General features: G+C 43.6%; 1 protein-coding gene across 3 annotated transcripts in view; it reads right to left on the bottom strand.

Moving 5' to 3' along the window:
• Window positions 1-14,136, bottom strand: part of ZNF827 (zinc finger protein 827) — a 175,826-nt gene that overhangs the window by 110,481 nt on the left and 51,209 nt on the right. For all 3 annotated transcript variants that reach the window (XM_061584772.1, XM_061584773.1, XM_061584774.1), the window contains exon 3: window positions 4,663-4,835. In XM_061584772.1, the coding sequence (XP_061440756.1) occupies window positions 4,663-4,835 (173 nt within the window). The remainder of the gene's footprint in view (window positions 1-4,662; window positions 4,836-14,136) is intronic.

Raw genomic sequence — 14,136 nt, 5'->3', positions numbered from 1 at the left:
GGAGAAGCAATGGAAGGAGGGGCTGTGCCTATATTGTGAGAAGGCTGAACACCTGGCCAAGGCGTGTCCCTCCAAGTTGGAAAAGGCTCTGGTGCCGGAAAACTACAAATCCCAGCCCTTGTAGAGGTCCACAAGCTGGGATCAACTATAAGCCAGCGACCTCAAGATAAGCCTCTCCCACCAAAATCTGTGTTACACTTGCCAGTCCACCTAGGCTTGCCTAGAGGGCAAGAGGTCCAGGTGTTTGCAATGGGGGATTCTAGCACATCTAGCAACTTCATGGACCTGGATTTTGCCAAAAAGCACAACATGTCAGTCATTGAGCTTGAGTTGCTGCTGTCTGTGGAGACCATAGACGGCCGGCCGCCAAAGTCAGGGGTTGTTGCCAGGGCCACTATCCTGCTGAGGGTGGAGATACCGGGCCATGTGGAACGAATGTCCTTCTATCTAGCCACCTTTTCCCACTTCTCTGTGGTGCTGGGCATGACCTGGCTGGCACAGCATGATCCGGTCATCTCTTGGAAGGAGGCTACTGTGACATTTCAATCGGACTACTGTGAGCAGCACTGCCAGTCCCCCTAAAAATCCATCCCTATAATGCTGGCGGCTACATCCTTGCCCAAGGAGATGCATCTTCCTGAAAAGTACAAGGACTTTAAAGACATGTTTGACAAAAAGGAAGCTGACTAGCTGCCCCCCCCATCGCCCTTACAACTGCACCATAGACGTAATACTGGGGGATAGCATCCCTTCAGGGCACATCTATTCCCTGTCAGAGCCGGAGCTGGTGGTGCTGAGAGAGTTCCTGGGCACTAATTTTTGGAGAGGATTCATATGGCCATCCAAATCCTGTGCCGGAGCCCCATTGCTGTTTGTTAAGAGGGAGAATGAGGAGTTATATCCTTGCTATGATTATAGGGAGCTAAACCAGATTACCATCCCCAACAGCTACCCTCTGCCTTACGTAAGAGTGCTTACGTTCAGCGAAAATCTACACCAAGCTGGATTTACATGGAGCCTACAATCTAGTCAGAATCAAGAAGAGGGATGAATGGAAAGCTGCTTTCAAAACCTGCTATGGACATTTCGAATATCTGGTCATGCCATTCGGGTTGTCAAACACATCAACTGTTTTCCAACATTCATGAATGATGTTTTCCGGGACTACCTAGAAGGCTTCATGATAGTCTATTTGGATTATATCCTTATTTACTCTGAATCTCCCGAACAGCATGAGGCACATGTGAAGGTGGTGTTGTAGGGACTGAGAGAGCACCACTTGTATGCTAAGCTAGAAAGATGTGGGTTTGACTTGACCACCCTGGATTTCCTGGGTTACTGCATCTCTTCCACAGGAGTCGAGATGGACCTGGAGAAGGTGCACTGAGTGCTCTCTTGGCACCCCCCAAGACCCAAGAAGGACCTACAGTGTTTTCTGGGATATGCTAAGTATTACTGGCCTTCTCGAACCTGACCGCCCCCCCCTTACTAACTGAAAGGCTCTGGACCCTTTCTTTGGTCCAAAGCCGCTCAACAAGTGTTTGAGGAGCTGAAGCAACTGTACTCCAGCATGCAGACCCCCAGCAACCTTTTGTTGTGGAAAGTGATGTGTCGGACATAGTCATTGGAGGGGTGTTATTATGGCCAGTCAAAAAGGGGGGGGTTAAGACCCTACGCTTACTTCTCCAGAAAGATGTAAAATGCTGAGAGGAACTACACAGTTTGGGAGAAAGAACTACTGGCCATACATGATGCATTCGCGACCTGGCATCATCTGTTGGAAGGGGCACAGCATGAAATGGAAGTTCGTACTGACCACCAAAACCTAGAGAGCCTAAAGATGGCTTGAAAACTGAATCAGCGGCAAGTGCAGTGGGCGCAGTTCTTAGCCAGATTCCACTTCTGCATTAATTACATCCCCCAGGCACAGAACCGCCGGGCTGATACCTTGTCACGCAAGCTAGAATACAAGGACACTCAACCAACTACACAACTACATCACACATCACTTTAGACAAAATGGTTGCTGCCAGCTGCACTGATCCTTGGTTCGAGGATTTACACAGAGCCCAACAGCAAGACCCTTTTGCTCAGGAGCGAGTGCAAGAATTGGAGCAATGGTTGCATGTCTGTGCACGTGGATTCTATCGAAGAGGAGGAATACTCTATCACTCTGAGGCCCTTTATGTGCCTCCAGGAGAGCTGCAAGCCAAAGTCCTCCGCCAGTGTCATGATACCCCCACTGCAGGACATTTTGAGGTTTTTAAAACCTTGCAGACTGTCACGAGAAACTTTTGGTTGCCAAGGGTTAAACATGTGAGAGGTATGTTCAATCCTGCCCAACATGCATGAGGGCAAAACATGCCCTGGGGAGACCTGTGGGTTTGCTGGAGCCTCTTCCAACACACCTGAGGGACCCTGGTGAATGGTGACTCTGAACTTCATCACAGAGCTACCCACTTCCCAAGGGAAGACAACTGTTTTGGTAGTTGTACACACTTTCAGTAAAATGGCTCACTTCATCCCCTGTGCTGGGCTGCCAACCACCCAAGAGACCACTCAACTATTTGTAGAGCACATTTTTTGGTTACACGGACTCCACACCAGTTTGATCTCGGACTGGGGAACCCAGTTCACAGCTTGGTTCTGGCGCGCATTATGGCAATTAACGCAGAGTGAGCTAAGGCTGTTGTCTTCACACCACCCCTAGACAGATGGACAGACAGAGAAAGTGAATGCTACCTTGGAACAATATCTCCGCTGCTATGTAAACTACCAGCAAGACAACTGGATGTCCTTACTGCTCCTGGCTGAGTTTGCCTATAATAATTCTTTGCACGCCTCTACTCAGCAGATGCAGTTCTTTGCCAACTTTGGATACCACCCATGCACTTTTGCCACCCCCAGCTCTAATCCAGCCGTCCCAGCAACAGCGGAGTTCGTGCAAGAATTACAGGCAATGTAGCAGTTGCTGCAAGAGGAACTCTTGTGGGCGAAAGTCGACTACAAACAGCTACACCCCCAATGACCAACACCACTAGCTTGGCCCAGAGATACAGGTTGGTGACAAAGTGTGGCTTTCCACATGATATTTGCCTACACAAGTTCCCAGCCAAAAACTAGAGGCTCAGAGGCTGGGACCCTTTGAAGTGGAGGCTCAGATCAACCCAGTGGTGTTTCATCTACATCTCCCCACATCTTTAAAGATCCATCCCATCTTCCATCGATCCCTGTTAACCCCAGAGAAGCCACCAGACCCCCATTGAGCACCCAAGGCTCCGCCTCCACCGAAACTAATAGATGGACAGGAGGAGTTCGAAGTGGAGCAGATCCTGGACTTCCGCCAGCACTGGCAAAGTTGCAGTACCTGATCCATTGGATGGGGTTTGGTCCACAGGAAAGATTGTGGGAGGCGGTGACCAATGTTCACACACTAGATTTGGTGAGAGAGTTCTATGAAACTTACCCAGACAAGCCCAAACCCCCAGGGTGGAGGGAAAATCAGCATGGGAGCAGGGATGATGTTGTGACCCAAGTTGGGAGAGGAGGCATCAACGAGGGCAATACCGACTTTGAGGACTGGGACGACAAGCTGAGGGAAGGTCGAGCAGCAAGGAGAGCTTACAGAGTGCCCAGACCTCTGGCCCTGTCAATTCAATTGCCCCCGATCCTGCCCCCCTGCTGGAGTGCAACCTGAACTGTCAGAGACTGCCTTGTCAGAGACTGCTCCATTAGACATGCCCCCTTGCCCATGCCAGAGGCGCCACCTTGTCAACCTGACGTTCCCCAACTGTGCGCCCCACAGCTACCCACGCTTCAGCAGACTGAAAGCCCCCACCAGTCAGAGGGGGAAGCTGAGATCCAGCCCCCATCGCCCCATGCTCGGAGGCTTCAAAGGCACAAAGTTCAATAGATGGAGTTGAGGAGGAGCCATCATTTACGTGTGAAAGCCAAGCCCACTTAAGTGGACTCAGGGGAGGGGCTAGTTCCTGAGTCAATGTCTGAGAGCCATGCTTAGTCAGTGTTAGTTCAGGGTAAAAGTTCCTAGAAAGCATAGAGAGGTTAATGAGCCAAAAAGCTTTTGACGTATCTATCAATTTAATAAAAAGAGAGAAAATCACAGACACGACTGCGACTGAGTCTTTCGACTTCGGGCAGGACACTGATTGACTATTGGCCATGCTGGCTGTAGGCTGATGGGAGTTGGAGTCCAACAACATTTGGAGTGTCATGGGTTTCTTGTCCATGAGCTATATTATGGATAATTATATTTTCCTCCTCATAAAGCATGTTATCATTGATTGGTAGCTGTTTGTAGGTAGACTAAGGCTCTGATCAAGAAAAGCTTTTTGTGTTTGTTTGGGCACACACAAACACCCACCACCACACAGGGGACCTGTCTAAAAAATAATTGCAGAGCTTACCTACATGCATACAATCCCTTGCATGTAAGCAAATGGGTTCACTGGATGGTGGCCAAAAGGTGGCAACTATTTGTTAAAGATAACAATAAGGCTGCTGCCAGACAGAAAGAACCCACAACCGTGGTATTATGTAATAGAGAATTCCACGCTGGATTTTATTAAGAGTGGATTTTTTAAAAACCACAACAAAAGCCTTGTGAACTAGATTTCTTCATTTACTAGTAACCACCGACCTTACCTTCATGTGTGATTTGAGATTGTCCTTCCGTGCACAGCGAAATGGACACAAAGGGCACTGATGACTTTTTAAGCCTGTATGAATCACCATGTGTCGCTTCCAGTAGCTCTTCCTTTTTATAACCAGGCCACAGATTGGACACTGGAAAGGTTTCCCACCTTCTTCTTCTGAAGCTTAGAATAAGGAGAAAGGAAAAAGAAAAGAAAAGAAAAACTTCATTGAAGTGTAGTGAACTTGTCCATCTCCACCTATCTAAACACAGTTTTGCAACTTTAGTATTTCTTCTGTGGAAATACCCCTTGGATGTTTTTCTTTAATGTTTTCATTCATCTCTGAGTACAGAACTGTATCCACATTGAATCCGCATTTCCCTGGAATGGGCATCATGTGGACCCAATTAAAGAGATGCTGACAATAGACAAGTGTCCCAAATGTATTTCGGACAACCAGCAGGGGATGCTACTGAGCTTTAGCTAGCCTCATAAATATACTGTAATCCTGCAGCTCATTTTCCTGCTCTTGACCTATGTAAAAAAACCAAGAAAGTGCTCAGCTCTTGCTTGCTTTCACTTTAGAAACCTTAGGAGCCCACCGTGGGCTTCTATTGGAGAAGGGGCAGAATATAAATCTAATAAATAAATGAATAAATATGCCAAGGAAAGAGAAGTGGTTAAATAAACAGCAATCCACAGCTCCTGAATGAAAGCAGTTCTGAAAAGATGAACATGACATATTCCATTCCCAGTACTGAGAGAAGGGAGCCCAGTTGAGCTAGTTTTGTTTTGGCTCAAGAAGACCACTAATGCCACTTCAGGATATACAGGTAATTCTGAGGTCATTGTTTAATTTGTTCATCAGTTTTATCCATACATTATGTCTAAAGGTTTAATTTGAGATGAGGGTAGCATAAATCCTTAGAATCTGCTTTCATTGTGAACAATCAGATACAGCTAACTTAAAAACAATTTATTTCAGTACAACTTTTCTTGCTAAAGGATGACAGTTGCGCTGGTATTTTCCTCCCAAGTTGCTATTGCTTTCTCATGGTCATAGAGTATGGCAACCATAGGTTTCTCTTCCTTTGGTGGAAGGACTCTTTTTGCTGGAGGAAGGCTGCATCCTTTGTAAGAAGGAGACCGTCAGATTCAACCTGATATATTCTGCTCAGGATATAGAACAGAATCTACTTATTCTTCAGGTTTATCCTCACTCAAGGCACTACAGCATCTACTGAAGCTAAGTTTGAATGGTCATAAGACTTTCACAGAAGTTTTGGCTTCTGAATCAAAAATTTTCTTTAGCATTTCATTACAATTGGGGCCTACCCATCTTAATTTCTAGAATCCTTTTTTTTTAAAAAAAGTATCACACATTACATCTGAATGTTGCTCTTTGTACCAGCTGGGCTAGCTAGAGAAAAGTGCTTTTGAACATGTACAGAGCAAATTATCCTCAAAACTATTTCTAGTGCATTCAGTTAAAAGACAAGGCCAACTAATGGTAAACTATGGCTTTTTACAAGAATGAGAAAGTGTGAGCCTTGGATTCATGCCCATTCCCTTCTCCACATGCAAGGGAGGATATGTTAAAGCTTCTGATTGATAATGTTTCTAACAGTTTTCCATTTAATCCAAATATGGGGAATTGTGGTTTCAATACTCAACAAACAAGGATATCTAACTAATCAAACACTCTAACTATGGTTAGTACAAACCACTGTTTCCTATATTTAGACATCAGTTGTACATGCTCTGGTAACCTCACGTTTGGATTACTGCAATGCGCTCTATGTTGGGCTGCCTCTGAAGACAGTCCAGAAGCTACAGCTAGTGCAAAATGCGGCGGCCAGACTGTTGACAAGGACCAAACGGTCCGAGCATATAACACCTGTTCTGGCCCGCTTGCACTGGCTACCAATATGCTTCCGGGCCAGATTCAAAGTGCTGGTATTGACTTATAAAGCCCTGTACGGCACGGGACCACAATACTTGTCGGAACGCCTCTCCCGCTATGAACCGGCCCGCACACTACGTTCTGCTACAAAGGCCCTCCTCCGGGTTCCAACTCACACTGAGGCCCGGAGGGTTGTGACAAGATCTAGGGCCTTCTCAGTGGTGGCCCCCGAATTGTGGAATAGTCTCCCCGAGGAGGTCCGCTTGGCACCGACATTGTCATCTTTTCGGTGCCAAGTTAAAACCTTCCTCTTTCCCAAAGCATTTTAATTGTACTTTTTAACTTAATATAACTTAATTGGATTTTTGCACTGTATTGTTTTTCTTATTGTATTTATTGTATTTTTCTGCTGTTCACCGCCCAGAGAGCTATTGCTAGTCGGGCGGGATATAAGCCTAATAAATAAATAAATAAATAAATAAATTGTAGTTTGTTACAAAACATGGCTGGAAATTTTAAATGCCCTCTTCTCACACACTAAGGAAGTAGGAATGAGTCCAAGGTTCACACTTGCTCATTCTTGTAATGAGAAACTACAATTTGTCATAACTTCTGAATTAGGCCACTGGGTCAAAAGATGTAATTTCTAACCAGGCTTATGTCCCATCATCTCACAAATTAAGTGCTCCCTTTATGAATGTGTCCATCAGTCATTACTGAAGTGAGTGCTATCACGGCAAGATAAAGATTTTAGAATGTTGAAAATGCATTATTTTATGGAATGATCATCAGGCTAAGTCGTAGCTAAGAGGAAGAAAGGATTCCGCCCACTGTGTTGACACAATCAGCCATCTGACATTACACTGCAAATTCCTACTCTTGTTATGAGAAAGTTTACAGTGTTACCTTGGAAACAGGAGATATTCTGTGATTGCCGAAAGGATATCTGATTATTTTCAAACCTGCAGAAGTCAGTGGCATGTTTCCTGTGATATTTGGGAATTACTTCCAGAATATTATAGCTCACCACCTAATGTATTCATCAGCTGTTTTTCATCTTTGAGAACTCTAATGTCAATACTTTCTATGATGGGGAATGCAATGATAAAACCTGCATGAATTTATCATTTCGTGCTGGAGACTCTGTTGTAAAGCACACATATATAATTCAACTGACTTTGCTTGAGCCTTACTGGAAGGGATGTGTGTACTCTAAATCTCTTTCAGTAAAACACACACACACAAACACAGACACAGACACACACACACACACACACACAGAGTCCTATGCCAAAACAGGTGAATTCAGCAATCTGCATAAGGGATGCAAATTAAAGAAGCATATTTGCATATAATGCCTCCCTAGGCTCCTTTTAGAAGGAAGGGTGGGATATTAATAATAATTTTCTGTATATATTTTTTCTGCTTGATTTCTAGCTGGAACAGTCTAGAATGCTAATCTGCTAGGTGCCTTCCAGATGCTATAGACTACAACTCCCATCATCCCCAGCCAGCACAGCCATTGTACACTCACCAAAAAGTGACAGATATATTATAAGCAAAGCCTACCTGTTCAGTCCACTTCTTAATTCCTTCCTATGCTGGTCTAAATCCAGTTTATCTTAAAACTAGACATGGATTTGGCATCCATTCAAATCCTATGCATGTTCACTTGGAAGCAAGTCCCTTTGTGTTCAATGGAGTTTATTCCCCAGTAAGTTTGTTTGCAGTTGTGATGTTACTGATGTTTAAATGTATGTTGTTTATGGTAAGTAGCGTTTGGTTGACTGAGTGAGTTAGAGGGTGACTGTATGCATATGAATGGTGATTGGTTAAGAGAGGGGAGAGGGGAGGAGACGTGATATATAGAGTGTTGTGTGCTTGAAGGGTCAGATAAGGCTTGGAGACAGATAGGATTTGACAGCAGACAGGGATAGATGGGGGTTAGTGATACAGACAATTAGGTTCTGGTTTAGAGACTGATGGAAACAGACAGACAGAGTTAGTGTAGGGGTAGGTTCAGTTTGAACTGTGGCTTCTTATTGTGCTCTATTTATCAAATGTATTAATAAAGGTCTTTTTGTTTTCATCATCCAATGCCTAATGCTCGGTTACTGAGGAGAGGCAGAGTAATACAGAATATTAAAATTCACATCGTCACATATCCTCACATCCTGAAGTTTGTAAGAATGTGGACCTAAGGTAAAGGTCCTGGTGGCAGCAAAATACAGTGTGGGTTAGAAGGTGTTGCCTGTTGTGGTCAAAGCCTGGAAGAATGGAGTGTTGCCTTTTAACGTAAGCAGGAATGCCACAGCCATCCTAATGGATTCAGTGGAGCTGGTCCCATTGAATCCATTGGGACATACTACCGAGTAACCATGCATTGGATCCAGCTGGATAACCACTATTTGCTCTTTAAGAAACAGAGTTAATGCTTTTAGGTGTACTTTATTCTAACCATCAAAGTATATGCACCAAGATTTTCAGATGACAGAAAGATAACTATACAGAAGCTGGCACTTCCTTCTCTTTATCATTTCCAGCTTCTAAATGTGATTAAAACACTGCTTTCCTCATAAGCAAATACTGTAAATGCCAGAGACATGTAGTGTGCTTGCCAAAGGAAGGTTCCATCCAATTACTAGCTGGAGGGTAAGTGGTCTACAAGACAAATTCCAGCTCATATTTCAGTTTAACTATATGAAAATGCTGGCGTATCCAAAGGTGTTACTTCACTCATGAGAACAAGTGTGAAAGATTTATGCTTGTATATATTTAGAAGTGATCCTCTTGAATTAATCAGAGCTAGGATTCTGTGAACATGGCACTAGAGACACAAAATCAGACTTATCCAACAAAAAGGTTAAAAAGAAAGTATATACTCTAGAGAAGATGCTATTTTTCCAGCAGAGTCTGCGCAGGCTTCACAGAGCACAAGGCCTTTTGATAGCAGGACATATTCTTTATCTGTGACATTCATGAAAGTGACAACTCCATCTTTAAAAGGGTTCATAACATCATTCTAGAATGTTCTTCCTCAGAACCATGCAAGGAGACTTTTCTATGGACTTCTGTCAGTTTTAATAATTGTATTTTTTGCATTGTTGTAACCACCCTGGGACGTTATGGTGAAGGGTAAGAAATCTAATAAGTAACAACATAAACTAGACAGTTTAACATAGTATAGTGACTGATATACCAGATGTACTTACATGAATTTGCCAAATGACCCCTCTTTCAATACAAAAGTTTCAGTGAGCTCCTCTTTCCCCACCTCCTTGCTTTCCAGTCCAGGTTTAGTTTTATTATCCTAGGCTAGTCCTAGAACCATAACTAACAACCAGTGGTATAGTGAAGGGAGAATGCAGGGGAGTCTAGTTCCAGGCTTTTTTGGGGGGTAGGGGCAATGATATCATGATCTGCCAGAGTAGCTGATTAACTGATTGACTCAGTTGGATTCCTACATTGAGCAAGGGGTTGGACTCGACGGCCTTATGGACCCCATTCAACTCTACTATTCCATGATTCTAAGAACATGAGAACACAAGAAGAGCCTGCTTGATCAGGCCAATGGCCCATCTAGTCCAGCATCCTGTTCTCACAGTGGCCAACCAGTTGCCCATGGGAAGCCCGCAAGCAGGACTTGACTGGAAGAGCACTCTTTTTGGTTTCCAGCAACTGGTATTTGAAAGCATACCACCTCTGACTATGGAGGCAGAGCATAGCCATCATGGCTAGTAGCCACTGATAGCCCTTTCCTCCATGAATTTGTGTAATCCCTTTTTAAAGCCATCCAAGTTGGTTGCGATCACTGCCTCTTGTGGGAGCAAATTCCATAGTTTAACTATGCGCTGTGGGAAGAAGTACTTTCTTTAGTCTGTCCTGAACCTTCCAACATTTAGCTTCATTAGATGTCCACAAGTTCTAGTGTTATGAGACAAGGAGAAAAACTTTTCTCTAACCACTTTCTGCATGCCATGCATAATTTTATACTCTTGTATCATGCCATCTCTTACTCACCTTTTCTCTTAACTAAAAAGTCTCAAATGCTGCAACTTTTCCTCATAGGGGACTCGATTTATCTCCTAGATCATTTTGGTTACCCTTTTCTGAACCTTTTCCAGCTCTACAATATCCTTTTTGAGGTGAAGCAACCAGAACTGTACACAGTATTCCAAATGCAGCCGCATCATAATTTGTGTAATGGCATTATGATATTAGCAGTTTTATTTTCAATACCTTTCCTAATGATCCCTAGCATGGAATTTGCTTTTTTCATAGGTGCCACACACTGGGTCAACATCTTCATTGAGTTATCCACTACAACCCCAAGGTCTCATTCCTGTTAAGTCTACATCCCTCCATTGGAAGAACTGTCCATTTATTCCTACTCTCTGCTTTCTGTTTCCTAGCCAATTCCTGATCCACAAGATAACCTCTCCTCTTATTCCATGGCTGCTAAGCTTACTCAGAAGTCTTTGGTGATGAATGCTTTTTGAAAGTCCAAGTACATTATGTCCACAGATCAGCTGTATCCTTATGTTTGGTGACATTCTCAAAGAACTCTAATAGGTTAGTGAGACAATACTTATTTTTGCAGAAGCCACACTGGTTCTACTTCAGCAAGGCTCGTTCTTCTATATTCTAGGTTATTTTAACTTCAACAATACTTTCTACAGTTTTCCCAGGACAGACCTGTAATTTCCGGGTCCCCTCCCCGCCGGATCCCTTTTTAAAGATCAATGTTACATTGGCCACTTTTCAGTCCTCAGGTATAGAGGTGGATCTAAGAGACAAATTATTTTTTGTTAGAAGATCAGCAATTTCACATTTGAGTTCTTTGAGAACTGTTGTGTGGATGCGATCTATTTTGTCTATTAAGCCTTGAACCTCATCTTCCGTAGTCACTATTTCCCTCAGTTCCTCAAACTCCCTTCCTGCAAAAGTTAGTTCAGGCATAGGGATCTGCCCAATATCTTCCACTGTGAAGACAGATGCAAAGAATTCATTAAACTTCTCTGCAATCTCCTTATCCTGCTTTAGCACACCTTTGACTCTCTTGTCATCCAAGGATCCAACCGCCTCCCTAAATGGTCTCCTGCTTTGAATATATTTAAAGAATCCTTTTTGTTTTGTTTTTATGTTTTTAGCAATGTGCTCCTCAAATTCTTTTTTAGCATCCTTTATCATCTTCTTGCATTCCTAGAGTTTGTGTTCCTTTTTATTCTTCTCATTCAGACAAGACTTCCATTTTTTGAGGGAAGCCTTTTTGCCTCTAATAGCTTCTTTGACTCTGCTCATTAACCACACTGGCAACCTCTTGGCCCTGGTGGTACCTTTCCTGATCTGTGATATACACTCCAGTTGAGCTTTTAATATTGTGTTTTTAAACAGCTCCCAAGCATTTTGGAGTGATTTGACCCTCTTGACTTTGCCTTCCAACTTTCTTTTTACCAATCCCCTCATTTTTGGGAAGTTTCCTCTTTGGAAGTCAATAGTAACCATGTTGGATTTTCTTGACAATTAGCCACTTATATGTGTGTTTAATTTACTAGTACTATGGTCACTTTTCCCAAACAGTTCAATAATACTAACTCTCACACCAGGTCCTGGGTGTAACTTAAGATTAAGTCCAGGGTTGCCACCCTCTGGTCAGTTCCAGGAGCACAGTCATTTAGGGTATCTAGAAATTTTACCTCTTTGTGATGACTGAAACACACATGTAACCACTCTATGTCAGGGTAATTGAAGTCACCCAATACTACACCATTTCCTTGGATACTTCCTTGATTTCATTTTTCATCTCAAGATCTCCTTGAGCATTTTGATAGGGGGATGATTAATTACTCCGGGGCCTTGTACTACCACCCATGATTCTGTGGAGGAATCTGCCTCTTTTGGGATTTCTAGCTTGCTGGATCCAATGGCCTCTGTCACATATAGAGCAACACCACCTCCAAAGCATCCTTCATTGTCCTTCCAATATAGTTTATATCCAGAGATGACTGTGTGTCCCACTGGTTTTCTCCATTCCACCAGGTTTCAGTTATGCTTACTATGGGCTCATCCAGACGACTGCAAAATGTGTGACACGCCTGCTATGTGTGTTCATTATTTTTCGGTCGTCCAAATGACGTCTCGCACTGTTACGCATTTTCGCAGGTTAAATCCGCTCCTTGCAATACCGGCAAAAATGCGATTTGCTGTTTAAAATCGGGAATCATCCGCTGTACCTTCAGGAGTTAGGATGCAATACCGCGGACTTTACAGCTGATGGGTGGTTCTTGGGTGTTTCCCCTTGCCCCTTCTCCTCATTCCAGCCAATCACGTATCTGCAGTTTTGTGCATGTGTGAGAATAAGCCCGGGAAAATTGAACCAATCATCGCAATGGTGGGGTGTTGAGGGGGGTCTGCAACTACTGCGCAGATGCATTTTATTTTTTGCCAGCCTGCAAACTGGGCGGCCGCTCTGGGTGAGATCTGCAATGCATAGCAAGCGAGGAAGGGGGGATGGTCGGTTTCAGCCTGCCTCCGAAAGCCTTGTCAATTTCATTCTACTTGCTGGGGTTTTTGCTTCAAATCAGAAAAGCATACATTCGTTTAAGTGTAATATCGCAAATGCAAACAAGAAAAGAGCTTCTGGTGAGTTTCAAGCCTGCTCCGGAAAGCTTTGTCAATTTCATTCTCTGTGGGAAGGAAAGGGAGGGGGGGACACCTTTCTTGCTTTTTTGGAGAAATAAGTGCAATTGCCAGCGTGTGTATCTCCTTAAATATCAATAAAGGCAGAAAAGCATACATTCATTTAAGTGTAATATGGCAAATGCAAACAAGGAAAGGGTGTCAATTTCATTCTCCCTGGGAAGGCGGGCGTGAAACCGACCAGCAGCCTTTCTTTCCCAGGCGAGAACTCCTTTACAGCCATATTGTGCTTCGTTGCAAAGGGGGAGAGGAGCATACGTAATTTTTTTGCTGACCAATTGGTTGATAGGGGGAGGTTTTAGAGGCGGAGCTTGATAAAAGCGAAAAGAATGTAGGGGTCTTACCGCTGCGGGTGCGGGTGCAAAAAAGCATTTTTTTTAATTGGGAAAGAGCGAACTAAAAGGCAAAGTGAGGACTATCAGATGACAAACCGAATATGGAAACCGTGGATTAGTTTGGATAAGCCCTATGTCAAGCTCTTGCTCTGGGAAGTGAATGAGGTGACAATGAGGCTTTCACATTTGTTGGTGGCAGATTAGCATACATCTTAGCTCAATGTGTTTTACAAGTTGAACCTCTGCAGTCAGAAGTAAGTACCACTGAGCTCAGTGGAGCTTCCTCCAGGGAAACTATATGTAGGATTGCAGTCACGCTCATCCTAATAAATTGGGTACTATGCTATGTAGCAATGTAATACTGCTCTTTGGGGATAGGGGGATTGAATCAACAGAGTTGCCTAGATTTTTGGAGCTCCTACACTTCAAAATGTACCACTACACCGCTGCTTTAATCTGACTGAACAAATGTGCTTAGCTATGAACACAACAAGAAAGGCTTCTGCTGATAGAGGCATCCTATGTGAAGCAAGTGAGGTAGAGCTGC

The sequence above is a fragment of the Rhineura floridana genome, chromosome 9 (genome assembly GCF_030035675.1).
Source record: "Rhineura floridana isolate rRhiFlo1 chromosome 9, rRhiFlo1.hap2, whole genome shotgun sequence".
Taxonomy (NCBI): domain Eukaryota; kingdom Metazoa; phylum Chordata; class Lepidosauria; order Squamata; family Rhineuridae; genus Rhineura; species Rhineura floridana.
Note: the sequence above shows the minus strand (reverse complement) of the source record. Positions and strands in the feature narration are given on the sequence as shown.